Consider the following 19,678-nt stretch of genomic DNA (forward strand, 5'->3'; position numbering starts at 1 on the left):
AAAAAAAAAAAAAACTTTATTCCACATTTATGACGCGTGAGTTGAGACGAAACTGCATATACATCATGATTTTACAGAGAACTTCTTCAGAAGTCTTCACAAGATTTTCCGAGGCGGTAATAAACTTTGACATTTCGAAAAATAGGAATTGGGGCAGGGAAGTGTGTAAAACTGTGTGTGTGTATGTGTGTGTGTGTGTGTGTGTGTGTGTGTGTGTGTGAGGAAAAACATTCCTTGTCCCTCCACACACACAAAGACCTTCAGCTATGTGGTTCAGGTTCAGATTCAGGAAGTGAAAATTTAGATGGCTGCTAGTGTGTGTGTGTGTGTGTGTGTGTGTGTGTGTGTGTGTGTGTGTGTGTGTGTGTGTGCAGAGGACACTCAGGGGAATCTGTGTGTGTGTGTGCGGTCTAATCGGTGCTGACGGGGAAATATGAGGTGCGCGGGGGTGGTGGCAGTGGTGTTGGGGGGATGACAGAGACACAAAAGGGAAGAGGAAAACTATGAGGAAATCAGACAGGATATAATGTCTACACTTAAAAATCGGACATTTTTCCATTTGAAAACATGGATGTTTTGCTCCAATTAAAAACACTACGTTCGCTGCAGTAAAGTGCTGAGGAGAAACCAATGCGGTCCGTCCACAAAAACTACTTATAAACAAGAGTGGGAGTGCTGAACCCACTGCTAGAAATACACACTGTTTGTATTGTAGCAGGGAATATTACAGAAAGCAGCAGCAGCAGCAGCAGCAGCATATGAGGGAATGGAAGGAGTTTCATTTCTAAAAAGTGATAAAAATAAAGAAGTGTTACGATGTGACTGAGAAACCTAGGAGAGCAAAAATGTAAGAGCTCAACGTGACAATCTTCCTTAATCAGAAACCAGAACTTTATATTTATTGTCTGCGAGGTTATCAAGATTGACTGCGTACATAAGCCAGATCTGCTCTATTGACAATAAACAGCGGAGTAATTTCCCAGACTCCTGGGTTCTGCTTGGATCTTTTCCACGTTATTTCAGAGCTGTGCTTTCTGCTGGGATGAACTGATTCAAGTTGAGTCACTGAAGGCCAAAAGAACATCCAAAATGTATTATTTACTTTCAGCTATGCTAATAGTGTGGCTCTATGGGTGGCAACGTCGGTCGGTTGGTCCACACTGAAGTATCGCCTGATGGATTGACAGGACATTTGGTTCAGAGATTCATGCTCCCCAGAGGATGAATCCTATTAATCTGCCCTTAACTTTTTTCTAGCTGCATCACCTGGCATCAAAATTTTAAGATGTCCAGCACTGCAAAACTAATACAGTCCAATCAGCCTCAGCTAAACTTTCTGTGTAGTGCTTATCAGCAAAATGTTAGCATGCTAACATGCTAAAATAAGATAGTGAACATGGTAAGCAGTGCTAAACAGCAGCATGTTAACATTGTCATTGTGAGCATGTTAGCATGCTGACGATTAGCTCACAGAGCCGCTAGCGTAGCAGTAGACTGTCCTGGTGAGTGAGTAATTTGTGTTTTGCCGCAGGCTGAAGGAAAATTCAGATAATATCTCCTGCTCACCAACAGGTGGCGTTCATGCTAAATCTGGCATGCTAACGCGTAACACAAGTGTTAAGACTTTTCACGATGATCTATTGGCCAGAATTCAAATTAATATCAACTCGCACTATAGCTTTGGATGCACAAGGGCCTGTGCAAATACTATTTAATGACTCTGATTCTTAATGACAAACAGTTACGGCTCGGAGGTGACGGTTGCTGCATCATCAAACAGATAACAAAGGCAGAAAAATGGCGGCGGAGCTGAATTTAAAGCCATACGCATTTCTTACTATAACTTGCAACTACTCTCCAAAAGTAAAGCCAATACTATACACAAAAATACCTTACAATCAAATCTGACTTTAGAAAAGAGCACAAATTCACATCCATGTTGTTTAAAACGTTCCCCCAGCTCCTGACTTGATATGCACATAGGTAAAAAAAAAAAAAAAAAAAAGGTATATAAAGTATATAGAAAGTATTTAAAGAAATGCAGTAATGTCACACTCACACATTGCATTGTAAAGATCATAAAATCAGTATAACAAGAACAGTTTGATTCATTAGAATTCACAAACGCACACAGACGCTGCATTGTATAAAATATCACTGACAACTCGTGTAGGCTGCTTATAGTGTCGAGATCTGACGCTTGCAGATGTGCTCTCAGCTTCTTGAGGCAACGGTGATATAAAAGTGGAAGGTGCATGCACAGCTTTACTGTCAGTCTTATAAAGATAGTGTAAGCACAATTTATTACATGATACGAAGGCTAAGATGAACATCCAAGTATTTTTTCTTTTTTTTAAGAAGCCCTTTATCTACAGAACAGCTTCCATCACATCTGTTCTCTCGGCAGACATTCATCGAGGCATTTCATCCACTTTGGGTTTTGGTTTTAATCCAAAAGTCTGTGTTTTGCGTTCCAAAACAGCACCGCTGTCCAGAGAAAAATTCCACAACAACTTCCACAAATGTCAGGTTTGTCTTTCAAATTAACGTCTTTGGGAAGAGGCTGTGGCACGATGTGATGCCCACGAATGCTTAGGACTGTTTTACCGTGCAGGAAACAAAAATCCCATCCATACAAAAACAAGTGAATTTTGTCGGTCTCAGATGAGTTTGTGTAAAAACGAATCCCAAGCCTCAGTTGACTTTAAAGATGCTGAAGATGTGAGGCGAGGCTGAAGGGTTGCCCACGCTGTGGAGTCTGAAGGACGAGCCCGTGATGGCCTGCAGCTCCGTGCCTTTGTCCAGCCGCAGCAGGCCGGACACCTGGCAGGGCTTCAGGAAGTGGAAAGGGTGCGGCCCGGCGGAGGGGGTCGTCCCGTAACCCTCCATGCACTGCAGCTTCTGAGGCCTCTGGCCGCTGGTCACCACGTCCAGCTTCACATACTGAGACTGCTGCTCGTTGAACAACACCTGAGGAGACAGAGGAGATGATCTACATCTTAGCAACACCTGAAGAACTTGTTTCTTCTCAACTATCCATGTGAAAACTAACCAGACTGCCTCATGATTTCCAAAGTCCTGCTATCATAATTCGTTTTTTTTTTTTGGCTAGATTTTCTCCAGACCTCTGTCAAAAGTCTGGCTACACAAGAACCTGATAGGTACCAGTACAGTGTGGCTGTTTTCTATAAAGATCCACTACGTAAGAAAACTTAAAAGTGGGGCTGATCCCAAGACTCACGCTCGTTACAAATGTGAAATCGATCAAAGGTTTCTTCACTTCGCCTCAGCAAGTAAGGAAGCCTAATTTAAGAGCCAAACTTTTCTTTTAATTTTGAATATTTGAACAAACCTTCAACACCTTTCACCTCGAGAAAAACAAAAACTTTTTCACGTAAAACCTTTTTCATTTAGAGTCTGTTTCTAGCTACCTCCTTTAACCTCTACTTTTAGCCTTGTTTTGGTCTCTACCGGCTGCTTAGGGAAATATCTGGCTCTTTAGCTCCTCTATGTTCACCAGCTACATGCTAACTTTGTCTGTTAGCTGGTTTGGTGCAGGGTAGATAGTGTAGATTGGTGTATTTGAATGCTGATGAGAGCTGTGAGAGTGAACCAAAACGTTAAAGTTGTGGGCCTGAAAACCAAAACAATGAGCCAAAAGATGCTTAAAGGCACTACAGCACTGAGGGGAGCTGCAAAGATGATAACTCTGTGGGTCTGTCTTTACAAGCAACTCCTTTAATATTACACATCTTCATTTCATCCAATGTTAACATAAAAATATTGATTACATTCACCTTTAAACTGTTAATAAACTACAACTCCCAGCACAAACTCACCTGGCAGAACAGGAAGTAGACGCCCGCTTTCTCCACAGTGAAGGTGCCTTGTTCCTTGTTGTACCTCACTGCTTTGCTCATATTCAACGTCCTCTCTTCCCAGCCCTTTATCACGCCGCCCTCTCCCACTGACACGCAGAAACACACACACATACACACATCCAAGATGAATCATCTCATAGACTAAAGTTTCACAGATTATCCTCCATCCTTCATTTTTATGACTCTTACCTTGCTGAGAGGAGACTTTGGTTACTGGTGGAAAGTAAAAGAGACATTGAAAGAGAAAGAAAAGGGAAAGTCAATTAAGATTTTATGAGTGCAATCGTATAGGGGTATATGATTGAAACCACTTCAGCAGATGCTACGCGAGACGGCTATAAGCGATCTGCCAAGCCACTTACTCTCAAAATGAGACGCCGCTTTCTTTCCATTTCCATTCCTTCCTCGCACCGTCCCCCCTTCGGAAGGCAAGGAGAGACAGAATATGAGTTTGAATGGCAGAAAATACGTCTGTGGTTTTTTTGATAAAACAACCCTTCCCATCTGTATCTGTCTAATAACACACTGTGTTAATTTGCAGCCATTTAGATTCAACCTGGCTCGTTTTAACGCGGTTAGCAGATGGACAAAGGATTTCCTTTCACGTGCTTCAATATATTTCCTCAAACTGTTATTTTCAGTCATAAGCGTGTGCCTCTTTTTTTTTTTTTTTTTTTTTCCGGTGGGGGCTAATCTTAGTGCCAGCTGCTCGCAGTCCTCTAGAAAATACAGAATATAAAGAAAGAAGAGGAGAGAGATGGAGTGAAGGAGGATGGAGAGCTGTGTGTGTGTGTGTGGGGGGGGGGGGGGGGGCAGGAAAAGACAAGATAGACAGAGGGAAAGTGAGTGAGAGAGCGTTAAATGTAGCCTGAGAGACAAAGTTGAGAACACTAAATAAGAGGAATGAAGTGCCGGAAAAAGAGAGTCAAAAAGGTCTTTGGCTGCTCTGTGACCCACAAGAGTCGCTTAAGAACAGAGTGAAGCAACAGCTACGGGGCCTGCTCGGATAAATACAATAAATAAAACACAACACTAAAAGGCCAGAGCTCCAGAATGCCTGCTCTTGTTACTCTCTAATGGTTTATTTTAGCCTTGCAATCTGGCCTACGGGGAGCGATTTTAAACACAGATACAACTCCAATACCGTATATATGAACTGTGAAATGCGTACTTTATGTTTTGAGATGGAGCAGCCAAACGCCGGGCCCCCGCCATCACGCAGGAATATTAAGTCCCTGCTAAAATAACTCACAGGTGGGTGACCCTGTAGATTTTGGATTTGCTATGGGCGAGCGTAAAGCCCTCAGGCAGGCCAGAGTTTCCTGACTTAAGCTGTCAGTCATCAGGAGAGAACATAAAAGCAGTGTCCTGCTGAAACGCTGCACCACCGTGGTGGTCAACTTTCCACAAACTGGAAAAAGCTGTTTGGGCCTTCTTTTTCCATTGATGGCCATGAATTTCTGAACACTGTTTAATGCGTTTGGAAGACAAAGACAGATATCAGTTACTGAAGAAAAAAAATATCTGCAAGATATCAATATAGATATTTTGGCGAGGCATGCCACTCTCTAAATGAATCCTTTTGTCAAATTTGGATATTCATCCCCCCACTGAAATCCAGCATGAAAAGCGTCTGAGGGTTCACTCTCGGACAAAATGTGAACAATCAAGCAATCCCGTGACGGTGACGCAAGCGGGGGCTATAAATACTGCAATGATAGGTCATCAAATATCGCTGCTTTCACAACAAATCATAGCTGTGTCAGTCGTGTGCTCAGAGGGGGGGGTTAAAAAAAAATCAATTTCATTGCCCAGAAGCGTGCAACAAGGCCTCGGTGCCGCGCCAGCTGCTCTTCTGGGCTCCGAGGCCGTTCTGGTCAGACCTGTAATTTCTGAAGCAGTCATCCAGCTGCCTACTTTTTCCTGTGTCAACTTTTAGCAGCGGGTAGTGCCTGCGGCCCGCTAGACCTGACCAAAGTGGCATGTGGGCCAAGACTGGCCAGCGTTTGTGTTAAATGTTCTTCCCAAAAAAACAACAGAGCGCAGTTGGTAAGTATTGTGTCTGTGGTGATTTGGGGGCGGCTGAAAAGCACAAAACTTCTATATGTTGGTGGTGCTGAAGTCAAAGAAAATGTAGCTGCGGAGGACTTGTGATTTGCAATACCGTCTCTCTTCACTCTCTGCCCCACCAGCAGCTCTCTCTTCTCCAGAATGAGCTGAACAATGGCCTTCCTCTGTGTATTGACCTGTTGAAAGAGAGGGGAAAAAACGCACTATTAACAAATGTCCAATAAGCCTATTATGACTTTTTTCTGGCAGCGATCCCGCACAGCCACAGACGGCCTCTTCAAGCCAGTCAGCCACATAAACAGGCTCGTCTTTTCCACTATCCTGCCCCCGCTGCCATGCTAGCTTTAGAATGGGTCTACCACTTCCTCAGAGACTGGTTGCGACACCTAATGCATGTTTTTAGTGCATTGCATTCCTCACATGTCTTTACTCCCTTTTTGAGAAAGAAATGAATTTTGTCAAGCCAGCAAAGTTTTAAATCCTTGGCTGGGGGCCCACTGAGTGACCGAAGGAGGCCTATATGAAGTAAGAGGAGAAGTGGCTCAAGGAAAGTATGTTTAAATTTACTGCTACTGTGGAAATGGAGGCAGCGAGTTGCTCTTCCCTCTCCAGACGTTCACTCACTGGCTCTCATCAGGAGTTGGCCAACGGTCAAATGGACGGAACGGGGCCCCTTGGGAAAGGCTCCAGCATCAACACTCCACGTGTCCAATTTTGGGGTGTTTGTGAGCGTGTGTGTGTGTGTGTGTGTGTGTGTGTGTGTGTGTGTGTGTGTGTGTGCAGGTCTGTCAACATGATACACAGCCAACCTGTCCCCCTGATCTCAAATCCAGTGCAACCTGGTTTTGTAAATACTGTGAACTTGAAACCAGAAGAATTTCCATCAGCTCCCTTTGGCCGCTTTTACAGACATAATTTGCCTTGTGATGCAACCTCATGCCGGAGTCTAACATTTGCTGCAAGTGCAAGAAGTTTCTTAACTGCACTTTGCATGAGACTGCACAGGATTTAGGACTGTCCTGTGCAAATGCAACTCCAATTGAAGTGATCCGAGCCTGATCTGCGCACGACGAGCGCCTACGCGCGTTGCAAATAATTTACACTTGCCACACATCCAGCCTGTTTCAAGCCTCTGTGCAGTCAGTTGGGTCTGAAGTGCTCACATGCCAAATAGTTGAGGCTTTCCAGTAAATGGAGATAAAACTGGAGCACAAACTGGCACCAGAGTAATTAAACATGGCGGGGGGGAGCAGAGGTGGGGGCTGGACACAAAAATAAGTAACTCCACATAACTTGACTGCACTTATTGGTAAGCAATAAAAGTGCCAAGCAGACAAATGGTGCAACAGAGCCGAGTACGTGCGAGGGGTGAGAGAAGGGGGGGTGAAGTGTGGAATTGCATTTTTCCATAATCCCCCCCGCGAAGATTCCCAGTAACCGCAGCCACAAAAGAAGTTACATAAGAAACACTTGAAGATCTGTAATAGTTGCAGGCGCGTAGATATTATTGTTTGTACAAATATGCATGCTATTCGGAGAGGCAGACTTGGTTTTTAAGTACGCTACAAACCTGCTCCAGTCGGTCTTGCAGGATCTTAAAGGATTGAGACAGGTCCCGCGTTTGTCGCCAAGTCCACGCCGTAAACAGCGCGCTGCATGCGGCCAGAGACAGAGCCACCAGGGCCAGAGAAGCCCAGACGACCCGCAGCTTGCGCACTCGCCTCCTCTGCAGAATCCGATGCATGTTGGTGCAGACTGCACTGCTACTCACCGCCGCAGATCATCCGAGATCCCCGCTTCAACTCCATTCCAGCAGAGCATGAAGTCCCTCCAAATGTATTTCTGTCCAAATGTCCATTTTGGTTAAGGAAGACGCGCGAGTGGAGAGCCTACAACTAACACCCGCTGCTTTTCAGACGCGCGGGTCCCTCTGTTTAATTGTCGCTGTATCTGACAGATGAAGTGGTTTAAAGCAAGTAAACATCCGATCGTTCCTCCACGCAGATCAAAGCCACCATCCTCCGTGTGTGCGGCCCGTCTCCAAACACAAGAAAACTGTGCAACTTGCGCACATCAACTGTTGCATCCTTCTCCTTGTGATTCGTTGACTCAGCTCTCTTGTCTTCCCTTTAAACAGCGTGCTGGGGGGTCACTCTATTAGACAGACCGACCGAGCACGCACGAGCGTGAAATCACACACACACACGCAGGCACACGCGCACAGACTTGGAGGTGAACTTTCCGTGCGTCCTCGGCGAGCTCTCATGCGGTGATAGCAGCGTGCATCCGACGTTAAAAATCAGCGCGGCGAGCGCAAGAAAAACATACGAGGCGCACCGGTGCTTTCTGCTTCTCAGAGTCACTTTCATCAACTTGCATGCCTTGAAAATATGTGCCATTCACGCGTGTAACAGTTCCGTTTGTGACCACAGGGTGGCTGTAGTGTATAGGTAAAGATACAGCCGCCTGCACTGACTGTAGGACTGTCTATCCTGTGTACCATCAACAGGTGAGGCACACTCACCTTGATGCCAGTGCGCTATTTCTCCCAAACAAGCCACATTTAATGGAAAATCAAGTGAAGGACGCATACTCCATTAATGAATCAATACAACATAGAGAATTAACCCCCCAAAACACAACATTTATCAGATAATGCAAAGTTATATATTTTTTTTGTTGCTTTAGGAGACAAATGAAATGAATTCAAAAGTTGTATTTACAAGTTCAAGCCGGAAAATCTCGTGTTCTTGAAGTCATGTGATATTTCCTAACTCTTTGTCCTTGTGACAGGCTGCATTTCAATGAGTTTAAGTAAATTTCCCCACACAAATTGTTAGATTTGAATGCTTTTTAGATTTCTGATGAAGCGAAACTTAATTCAACTTGTGATTACACTACAGCCATAAAGACAGCCTCCTCCATTTTAACGCACTGCAGGTCATTAAAGGTACCCTATGGATTTTTTTGGAAAACAGTTATGTTCACATTCACTGTTGTCCAAAAAATCTGATTTTCACATTTCAAAGCTTCTTACAGCAGCTGTGCGTAACACTACCTCGTGAGCAAAATAAATATGAGGTTAAACAAGTTTAACCAAAGAACAATGGAGGGTAGTGTTTATCATTGAGGCAAGAATTTGAAACCTGTTTATATCTGATTGTTTACAGGCGTTCTCATGTCCTGTATGTGCATGAGACAGCGACAAAAAGTGGACTAGTAGCTCCATAGTGCTACTAGTGGTTAAAACTCCACAGCGTACTGATGGAGGAATACTGATGGTGGTCTTACGCACAGCAGACTATGACACCACGGTCACCACACCAGTCAGTGACACTAATATATGAAACACTGATGTGCAATCCCACCAGTGAATACAAGAAAAAAAACAATGTCATCACTTGTATCCTGAAGAAGCCATCCAATGCAACTCCTCAGGTCAGGACTCAGCAGTTCACCTACACCTGAAAGACAAGGGGCACTCCTTTGAGGACAACAGCTTACATATTTTGGACAGTGAGGACAGATGATTTTAAAGGAGTGAAGGAGGCTGTATATGTGCATAAAAGTAGAGAAACAACAGAGGTTTTGGCCTCAGGTGTCTCCAACAGCTCTGCCGTTCCACAGCCAGGTGCACTGATGACCCAGGTGGTATCAATGACTGTGATAACGACTCACAGAGGTTAAATACCTGGAACTCCCCAACTGTCCGTTAGAGCTGAAGAAACCTCTTACCTGAGAGGTGAAATGTTTGCAAGTTTCTAAAACCAAGTCCAGTTGGCCTTGATTCAACCCTGCTTAACCATGACCTGGGTGGCTGAGAGTGTGCACAGATGTCCACTGGGTGCCTTTAAAGTAAAGTAATCAGAGGGCATAAATCAAGTAACATACACAATTTTCAAAGATGTGCAGCAGGGAAGCAAAGCACAAATGTTTCAGGCCTGTATCAGGAAGTCATAGCTACTCAAAAGCCACAGTGAAGAGATATATTTTTAGCTTTCTTTCCTTAAAATTTTAGTGAGTTGGCTCCACTGATATCTATAGGCAGTGTGTTTAAGACGTAATTAACAAAGCCTGCATCCCCAGTTTTCTTTCAGCTGTTGCTGGAAACCTCCAATAGAGCAGCAGCAGGTGATCACAGTGCTCTTGAAGGCAAAGCGTGAACAAAGGAGTTAGCATTGTAGCTTGGTCCTAGCCTGTCAAGGGTGGTATAGGTTAAAGGCAATTACACACTGCTAATAATTTCACAATTTCAAGCAATTCTTTGCAATCATTTTAGATTTATGGACTGGCTGAAGAATCAACACAGCTACAGAGTCACACAACACTTTTTTTTTTTTTTTTAACAGTTTATTCGGTTTATTCCTCAATGTCCGTGGCTTTTGATATTTTCTGTTATCAGGATTTCTGGCACAACATGCGATGGTAAATTGCGAACGGTGCTTTTTCTGTGGAAATCATGGCATGATTGCTAGGTATGTGAAAAACCCTACGGATCCATTTTTGGTGATTTTCATGTTTCAGTTGAGGAATTTCCTGCTCCTTTGTGGGTTGAGGGAATGTATTTGATCTTATGAAGCCCTTTAAAAACCGGATGAACTGTAAAACGCACTGTGTTTACTTTTCGGATTCACGAGGTTTCCATGACCGTCTTTATTTTCAGCCATTTCAGAGATAAAATCGGCTGCACGAACGCATCAAAATATACGGGTCTGCTGGCATAATACATCAATGTCTGCCTGCAGCATTTGAAAACACACAAACACCGATACTAAACACACTGGAAATATCTCCCCATGTGAATTGTACACCGGGTGACACACTTAGGCCCTTCCTGACAACAAAACCACACAGTGGAAATGAGCCCAATACATCAACATGGCTGTCTTGTCTACTTATACTGACTGTTACACTGTGTAGTTATTACACACACATCCTGCAACTAAGATCTAAATAAACATTTCAAACATTTATCTTTTCTTGCCGTTTGCATGCAACGTTGCTCTTCAAACTCTCGTTTATTGCAAAGATTTGACAGGAATCAGGATTGAACTCTGATTTGATTTTGAAACAGTTTGCAGAATCCATCCTGGGAACAAAGTAACATGTATAATTTATAGCTCTGGGTCTGGCGTTCTGATGGGAAGTTGCAGACAAGGGAGGTTATAAATATCTCTTCATGTTCCCTTGGACTCTGTATTGATTTCTGGGCTCATGTGCTCTGTACAGCCCGTCCTGACCAGAAAAACAGCCAGTCGTCTTGGCGAGTGGGTTATCATGAGTCATGTTTTCGTTTGATGTTAGAAATAATGACAGGAGCAAAGGAGGAAGTCCGGTCGGTGGCATGGTTTTGTGAAGAGCCATTGTGAAGCTCAGTGACAGCCTAACACTTAGCCAAACTCCTGGCTAACCCAAAAAAGAGTTGCTATCTGTCACTCAAAGCAGCCATTTTCACACTTAAGCATAAGTTTGAGCCTTGATATAATTTAAGCGAGTGAGTTGTATAAAAATTCACCCCCTGAGCTGCAGGTTTTGGCACTTCCACGTTGGCTTCAGGCCCAGAGGTTGGATCCTAAACCTAACCGAGTAGTGTTGGTGCCTCTTCCTGAGTGCGATCGGCTCACATCAGCCAGTGTAACCCTCCACACTGAAGTCTGCAGAGCAAACATACTGGACATGTCCCATAACAAATGTCCCAAAGATTAAAAAAAAATTAAAACTGCACATTCTTTACTCAATTATTTTGTAAACAAAGTATGACACGAAATGCAAATTGCACAAGCTACGAAGGAGGGTCAGTGGTTCTTACTTGTTTAGAGTGAGAGAAAACAAACTAAATATAACCCACGACTCAGACTGTTTTCATTAAATTGCTGGAAATGATACAAAAAGTAGACTGCATATGAAACCAAAGTGCAGACCTTTTCGTTTCAAAGACACAAACTGAGCCCGGTCCAAGACATTTATTTTTTTGGAGTGTCTGATTCTAGGCTTCATCCATTTCTTTGAAACCAGACCCGAGAGTTTCTTGTGCGACTGCATGGAAGTAGGTTAAGGTCGAGTCCAGAAGATTCCTTTACTTCACAATTTCATCACAACTTCATACATACATAAATGGAGCTTAAAAGGAAGGAAACAGTGCAAATAACCATATTGTGCTTCACAACAGCTTTACAAGTACTCCTCACCTGGAAGACAAGGGGAGAGGTGACTGACTCTTTGGTTGCTGTTGTCATAGTTTCTAATAGATTTAAAGGGGTAGGACACCAAAAACCACTCGTTTCCAACAGTCAAACAATGAAACTTGGCTTTGCAATGCATATGGTTTTTCTGGATTTTTGTGCAAAACAATGATTTAATTTCTACACGACTGACTGTTAAACTATGTTACCATCTCTTTTTCTCTTCTAAAAATCCCACCACCACCACCACCACACACATGTGCATATACCTTCACCATATATTCTAAAATTTTCACACTTTAAACAGAAAGGTTTGGTGATCTGATCCATTTAATACCAAAATCAAAGGTGCTCTGGATCATCACAAAGAAAAACACAAAACCACAGATTTCAGTGCCTTGGTTATGTACTATATTTAAGTGTATTGCATAGGCCCCATTCCAATACTTACATGTGCATCCTTGACTCTAAATACCAAGCCAACTGACCAACCTTTTCAAACCACAGCAAGGCAGAGCAGTTAGGCTATATGTTGAAGTGTTGCGGGTGAGGCTGTAGTCAGAGTGATGCCTCGTATAAAAAGAGTTTGGAAGGTTTTTGCTTTTAGTCTTACCAATAACACCACAGCAAAATGCTAAGGAATGCATTAACCCTGTGTGTTCTAATGACAGCTGCAAATGTTAGCATGCCTAGCTACGTAGCTACTAACTGAGCATCACTTTCAAAGCTAAGGAGCTTAGCTAGCACCATTATGTTGTGGTGTTACAAGTTAAACTGGACTGAAACATAGATGGAGCTAATGTTAGTGGTTCTGTCCTGCTCATTCCTGGATTTGGGAAAATCTTGACTCCACCATTTCTAGCCATATCATACTGCAAGAAAGCTATATGATTATTAAACACCTCAGTCTGGTCCTCACAACCATTTCAGTGTTTCAATTAACATTTTATTTCCGTTTTTATTTATCATACTGTTCTGGAATACCAGGGCCCGCTTCTGTTTTTCTCTACGTTAAACTGAAGACCACTGTCTTCACAAGAACTTCAGACAGTAAATCTGCTGCTGCTAGCATTGTGCTGTGCTAGCATGGACAACTTTAAGGTGTAGTGACAGTAGCTGAGGGGGGGTGGGGCTAAACAAACAGTCATTTCAATAACCTGCTTTGTAAGAAATCAGGGTCACCTTTGTTGTAAAGTTTTGGAACGGGGCCCACTGCTCTATCCCTGCACTGTGGGTTGACCTCATGCTTGCAGAGGTCATGCCATCGTGAGTCCAGTGTTGGGTTAGGGCTGGGCCAGGTGCTGCAGCGCCTCTCCCTCGCAGCGCATTTGGTGGTAGCCCATGTTAGCCGTGATATCAAGACAGCCCTGGCTGAGGTAAAAGTCCAGAGATGATTTGTTCCAGTCCAGGACGGTGAAGTTGAGCTGGTTGCAGCCGGCAGCCAGGCCCAGCTATGGGACAACAAAATGAAGCAGGAAGACAGACATTGAGTACTACTGTGCCGACGTAAGGGATGGAACTTGAAATGGCATGCAAGCTCCAAGATGTATTAAGCATTATTTTGCATTTTTGCTTGCCAACAATGCAAACGATACCTTTGCATATAGAGAGACAAGGTACCAGTTGAAATAATTGATTGGTGTCTTACTCACCTGTGCTACCTTGCTCATAAGTGCTTTACCGATACCCTTCCCTGAAAGACACATACCACGAATTATTAAAAATTCCCTGCACATAAAGGCATGCTTTTTTGATGTTGTGGCTGATTTTCTCCAGGCCATTCTCATCATTATTATTAGATTATCTTTACTCCACAACAACAATATGTCAAATTTTGAGACAGTGTACTGTACCTCTGAAATCAGGCATCACATATAAGTCCTCCATATAAATGGCTCTGCCCACCCATGAGCTGTAGGAGTAGAAGTAAAGTGCATAGCCTATCTTCGTATGGCCTGAAAGCAAACAGACAAAAATGTGATCAATGCACCAGATACAGGCAGTGCAACTTTTTAAAGCAGCATGTGACGTCAGCCACAAAGAGCCAGCGGCTCTTTGGCTCTTTAGCTGCAAAATGCTCCAGAACAGTGAGCTTAAAGATGCTAACGTGCTTCGTAGAGTTGATAGCATTTTCACTAATCTGAATGAATTTATGAATCCACTTACTGAATCCTTTTGACCTGCTTACTGAATCTTTTTGGGTAGTTTGTTTGATTGGGAATGAAGGGAATGACATCTCGATGTTAAAATATGCACTGCTTTTACTTAACTCAGCATCAAACCTAAGCCATGGAAACTCAGATGACTGTAGCAAAAGAAGCAAAAGCAAAACTGTGAATGAAATATTCAATAATGGATTCGTCAGCCACTGAGCTTGAAGAATCTGGGCATTTTGCCAGCTCAGAGCCAGTTGGATGACAATCCTCTGTGGGTTCGTCAATAGTAGCAACAATTTTTACGTTTCATTAGTCATTTTACGCATTGTTATAAAAATACTGACTACAGCACCTTAAAGGTTTCTACCAAGAAGCATCCTGATTGCGCGTATGTTGTATTGCAGCAGCAAAGACTGTAATACCCAACAATGCAGGAAAATCAGTGAATTCAGTCATTGTTGTTGGTCGTGTTGCTATAACTTGTTAATTGCAGCTAGCAGCTAGATTTCAGGACGGTAGCCACGAGCTAGCATCGTTTTCACCTGCAGAAATCACCATGGACCTTTGCCTGCCCTCAATTCTGTGTGGTTTTTGGGCTGATTGCAGGTGCCACAAAATAATCTGCATCCTGTCAGACAAATATACGCTGATGAAGAAGCTGTCTGGCGACGTTCGATTATCGGACTAATGGGATATCCAGGCATAGTAATTCAAACACAGACACAGGCAGCCCCTCCTCAGCATGGAGTCAGATATCAGAGGCCAGTGGAGAGTGGACAGTGGTGACTGTATGGAAAAAAGGCTGTGTCATGGAAGAAAAAGGCCCAGCTGTGCAGCGGAGCGTATGTTAATGTTCTCATTACTGTATTCTGAGGAAAAGCAGTGTGTTAGCCTCGTTATGTAAGGAGAGAGGCCACATCAGCAGGATGCCGTTAGATTAGGTAACAGAGCTAATAAATAAGGGCTGACGGGTCTGACGACAGTCTGACGACAAGTGTAAAATGCAGCTGCTCTGAATTATGTGCCGCACCATTGCGCATTTAGAAAATGGTATAATAAGAAAAAATCTGTGGTGATGAAGTGTTTGTAATTTGTGACTGAAGGATCTATTTCACAGACTTTCTCCTCTCGTTTAAAATAAATTATTGAAGATTGGTAAGATTGATAAGCTCTCAGGACCAGTGTGTAGGATTTAGAGGGATCGATCATCAGAAATGGAATATGATATCCATAATTATGTTTCCATTAGTAAAGAATCACCGGAAAATGAGCATTGTTGTGTTTTGCTACCTTAGAATGAGCTCTTTACGGAGAGATTTTCCACCATGTTGGACCACCGTGTTTGGCTAACACTGGCTCTAGAGAACACCTTTCATATGCACTGCTCCTTTAAAGCTGCTCCAATTAATATTTTCATGATAACAATTAACTGAATAAGTACTGGCAGTGACAGGCGCTGCACCAAACTGCATATAACAATAGCATTAACTCCTGAAAAGAGTGGAGCATTTAGCTGCTGAAGAATGGGTATTTCCCTCAGAAGCTGGTGGAGACCCAAACAGAGCTAAATGAGAGTGAATATTAGGACATGGACAGAAACATGCCTTCAATTTGTAATGTTCTCTACATCTTCTTGATGTACTGAACAATCTTGAGGATTGAATAAGGAACCTTTTTGCTAACAAGTAGGCCTCACAGTGAAAGTGACATGCTTCCTAACACTTAAGATCCCGCTACAAAAGATGTCCAGCTCAGCCATGTTTTGGTGTTTAAGGAGTGATGAAACACTCTGGGGTGAACTGTTTCTGTAAGAAGCACATGACAAGTGTCTCTCCTCTTCATTTCATAAAAGCCCACAGTCCACATTTATCCCTGTGTGCTAGACCTCCTATTATGCTGTCAGTGTTTGGGTAAAGGACAAAACAAGATAACAGTATTTCCAGCTAGAAAACAGTTTGAAACAATAATTTTGGGTTGGCTAGATTTATGGTTTACCTACATGAGTCACTTGAAGCAAGCAACTGTCCATAACTACCATTTGGCTAAAGGCCTTTTAATTGTAACTGTTGCTGAGCAAAAAAAAAAAAAGATGCTGCATGACAGCTTGAATCATGTTGTACTTCTGGCCACAGTCCAAACAATGAGGTCACAACAGGTGTTTTCCTTTAGACAGGTGGTAAAACGACCTGCTGTTCGAGGACATCACTGACCAGAGAGGCTGGAAGTCTGAAAATGTTTGAAAAAGCAGCACAGGAGCAGATTTTCTGGCGTTCAGTGTGGTTTTAAGATGATTCTTGGAGACAGGATATTTGTAATGAAAATAAAGATGTGTACAACTCTATCACTCACACATACAATAATATAATAATAATCTTTATTTATAGAGACTCATAAAGCCTAGTTTACAACGTGCTTCAGCAAAGGCAGCAAAATAAAACAGACAATTCATAATTTGAAAGAAAACGTAAGAAAAAATGCTAAACAGTGTTATTGATGCTTCTCACCTTCTTTGGTTTTGTGCTGTTCTGGCACCTCAGCGACGATCCCGTGGAAGAACGGGTTCTTGGAGAAGCCGTCCTGCTCCAAGTCTGCACATAATATACACAGACGCTGTTAGGAAATATGTAATATGCTGGTGGTAAAGTTCTGTTAAGTTTAGGTCACAGGTCCCACGGTCGTTTCATGGTTAATGGAAATGGTCGTGCAAAATCTGAATCCGAAAAGTAACTCCAGAAGTCAGACAAACCTAGTGACAATAATAAAAGTATAAACTGAACTGCAATATTGAACTGAAGTGCAGTACTCGAGTAAATGTACTTAGTTACTTTCCAGCACTGTTAAAGTAAATCAGCTGCATGTCTCATTTTCCACGAAGGCCAAACACATCCAAGAGTAACATCAAGGCACAGAATTGCACAGATTAACTGAACAGAGCTCCATCATAGCGTACCTCTCTGAGTGATTTTCACCTTGTCTGCTATCTTCTCATATTCGGCCAGTTCCTGTGAACACATAAAAATAACATAAATTCACGTTAGCAGTGTGAAATATTACAACCCTTACCCTGATACTGTGAGTATCAGAGTGCTGGAGCATGGCCCTGTTTGAACTGTTCAAGCAGGGGTGGAGCTACAGGGGTGGCCGGGTAGCACTGGCCACCTCTGGTACCTGATTGGCCACCTCAGATGACACCCCAGTTGTGTTATATTCCAGCTCGAAAAAACGCTCCTGATGTGTCCTCCTGTGACTCTGCCTTAGTTTGAGATCAATTTGGGTGCTGCCCCTCGATTCTCTTGACTCGTTAGAGGTGTGGATCATCAAAATTGCCCAATAGGTTGCAGAGATATTTACCAGTGTACCTGCACAGTTAGTTTCAGCGCTCCTTCTCATTCATGCATGAACGGACACAGAATACAGATGCGGACCACGTCAAGGTGTCCTTTAACTGTCATTTGCGTTTCGTCCTTTAATGAGAGATGAGAACAACAGCAAGCAGAGAAAGGGCTGGAAAAGTGCTTTCAACAGAGAAGTTTCTCCGTATGCTTGGACGAGATAATGGTACTCAGATGAGCATCCAAATGAGCGTCTGGACATATCTGTGTTAAAACATCTGTAAAACTGCTCAGGGTCATTTTTTTAGTATTTACTTTTGCGCAGTTACTCACCAGATATTACTTCACTAATTCCTACATGAATTTGGCTACTATCCCATGATTTAAAGGTGGTTTTCACTAATGTTTTTTAACTGTATGACTGTATTTTCCGTTTTTGGGCCTATAGTAAATGGACCCCCTGATACAGGCTTGCCCACCCTCGAGCCACCACTTGTATAACAGTCTCGTTCCGCCACTGAACAAACGGCTGTGAGCGGCGCTCGTGGCCACATGTGCGCGCTAATAAAACCACAACTAATCCAATAACATTTCAATTATCGAACAACAGCGACATGGTGCACATGAAGCACTGACGTCAGCCCGTGAGTCACAGGAAGACATGTCTGATACAGGATCATATGCAGCACGCGCACGTGTGGCCGCTCACCCCGATCATCCTCGCGATGTCTTTGCAGTCCTCCACGTTGGCTGCACGGATGGCGTACTCCATGGTGATGCAGGGCCGAAGGCGCTCACAGTGCGGCGGTTCTCGGGTGAGATGCGGACGGATGCGACTTGGAAAGGAAATGAGGAGCGATGGAAGTGTACCGCTCCCCTGAACCTCACAGAAACAGACTCAGGACTGAGCTGAGAGCGCCGCCCTCCAGGAGGGAGGCGACCCGGAGCTGCGGGGGAGCCAGCTCCACGTGAGGAGCGATGGCGAACCGATAAAGAAAGATAGTTGATGTTGATGACGACTTATCAACATTCAACACTGCAACTTCGCAGCCTATTAGGAAGTGACAAACACATTACCCTTCATTAGGAATGACTCACTAAGATTTACAATTCCAAATTTGACCCCTTTTTGGTTTCCCAGAGGGACATAAACCATCTAGGGCGCGTGTCAAACTCAAGGCCCGCGGGCCAAAACCGGCCCGCAATTGAATTATCTTTGATATCTAATTATTTATGCATAATTATTATTAAAGCTGGCTCGCCGGTATATTGCACGCACCATTAGTACTACAAGCCCCACAATGCACTGCCGTTCAACAGCAGCCTGATGGAGCCCGTTACCTGTGGTCAACTTTCAGCTACCCTCTCCCCCCCCAAAAAAAAACGGCTAAACGGAAGGTGGGTTTTGAAAACGGGTTTTCAAGGCAGGTGGGCACCGTATGTGTTCACGGATATGAAGGACAAAGCTGTTTGTCTTCTGTGTGGAGACAGTGTGGCTGTCATGAAAGAATATAATGGAAGAAGACACCATGAAACGAAACACCGTGAAAGGTAAATTACTCTGGAAAAGGTGCATAAAGAGCTATAAGAAATGAGCTGATTTTTCTGGTATGTAATGTTTAATGTTGTTGTTTATAGATAAAAACTGTCTTATAAACTGTGTTAGTTCCAGGTTCAAGTATCTGTCTTAGACTAGTGCGCATCAGAGAGCAGCACACTCGGGTTTAATATATGTTGACTTTTTGCACTCTTTGGGCATTTTTGTTTGAAGGAAATTATTTTTTGGCTGTTGTTGGCCTGTGGGGAAATGTTTTCATTTGAAATTATTATGGAAAGCTGCAGATAAAGCCATAAGAAATGATTTCAACTGGTTTTTCAAGTATTTTTTTTAATGATTAACATTGTTTTATAGGCAGTAACTTATAGGCTGTGTTAGCTCCAGGTTCAATATGTGCAAAAAGGTCACTTCAATCAGTTTTCAATAAACATTAAACCAGTCTGGCCCTGGACTTGGAACAGTTTATTTAATTTTGGCCTTCTGTGTATTTGAGTTTGAC

At 43.2% G+C, this 19,678-nt stretch overlaps 2 protein-coding genes across 2 annotated transcripts; both read right to left on the bottom strand.

The window, feature by feature from the left end:
* Nucleotides 1-374: 374 nt before the first annotated feature.
* On the bottom strand, nucleotides 375-8,326 carry tnfsf12 (TNF superfamily member 12). The gene is made up of 6 exons (XM_076725519.1): nucleotides 7,522-8,326; nucleotides 6,046-6,127; nucleotides 4,244-4,300; nucleotides 4,071-4,094; nucleotides 3,840-3,967; nucleotides 375-2,970 (listed from the first exon to the last, which is right to left on the bottom strand). The coding sequence occupies exons 1-6, from the start codon at nucleotides 7,693-7,695 to the stop codon at nucleotides 2,695-2,697; spliced, it is 741 nt and encodes a 246-aa protein (XP_076581634.1). The 5' UTR covers nucleotides 7,696-8,326; the 3' UTR covers nucleotides 375-2,694.
* A 3,901-nt stretch (nucleotides 8,327-12,227) lies between these two features.
* Nucleotides 12,228-18,622, bottom strand: sat2a.1 (spermidine/spermine N1-acetyltransferase family member 2a, tandem duplicate 1). Its single transcript, XM_076724640.1, has 6 exons — nucleotides 18,331-18,622; nucleotides 17,240-17,291; nucleotides 16,794-16,877; nucleotides 13,987-14,088; nucleotides 13,786-13,826; nucleotides 12,228-13,584 (listed from the first exon to the last, which is right to left on the bottom strand). Exons 1-6 carry the CDS (start codon nucleotides 18,391-18,393, stop codon nucleotides 13,417-13,419), a joined length of 510 nt encoding a protein of 169 aa, XP_076580755.1. The 5' UTR covers nucleotides 18,394-18,622; the 3' UTR covers nucleotides 12,228-13,416.
* Nucleotides 18,623-19,678: the final 1,056 nt, after the last annotated feature.

Source organism: Chaetodon auriga, chromosome 24, assembly GCF_051107435.1.
Source record: "Chaetodon auriga isolate fChaAug3 chromosome 24, fChaAug3.hap1, whole genome shotgun sequence".
NCBI lineage: Eukaryota > Metazoa > Chordata > Actinopteri > Chaetodontiformes > Chaetodontidae > Chaetodon > Chaetodon auriga.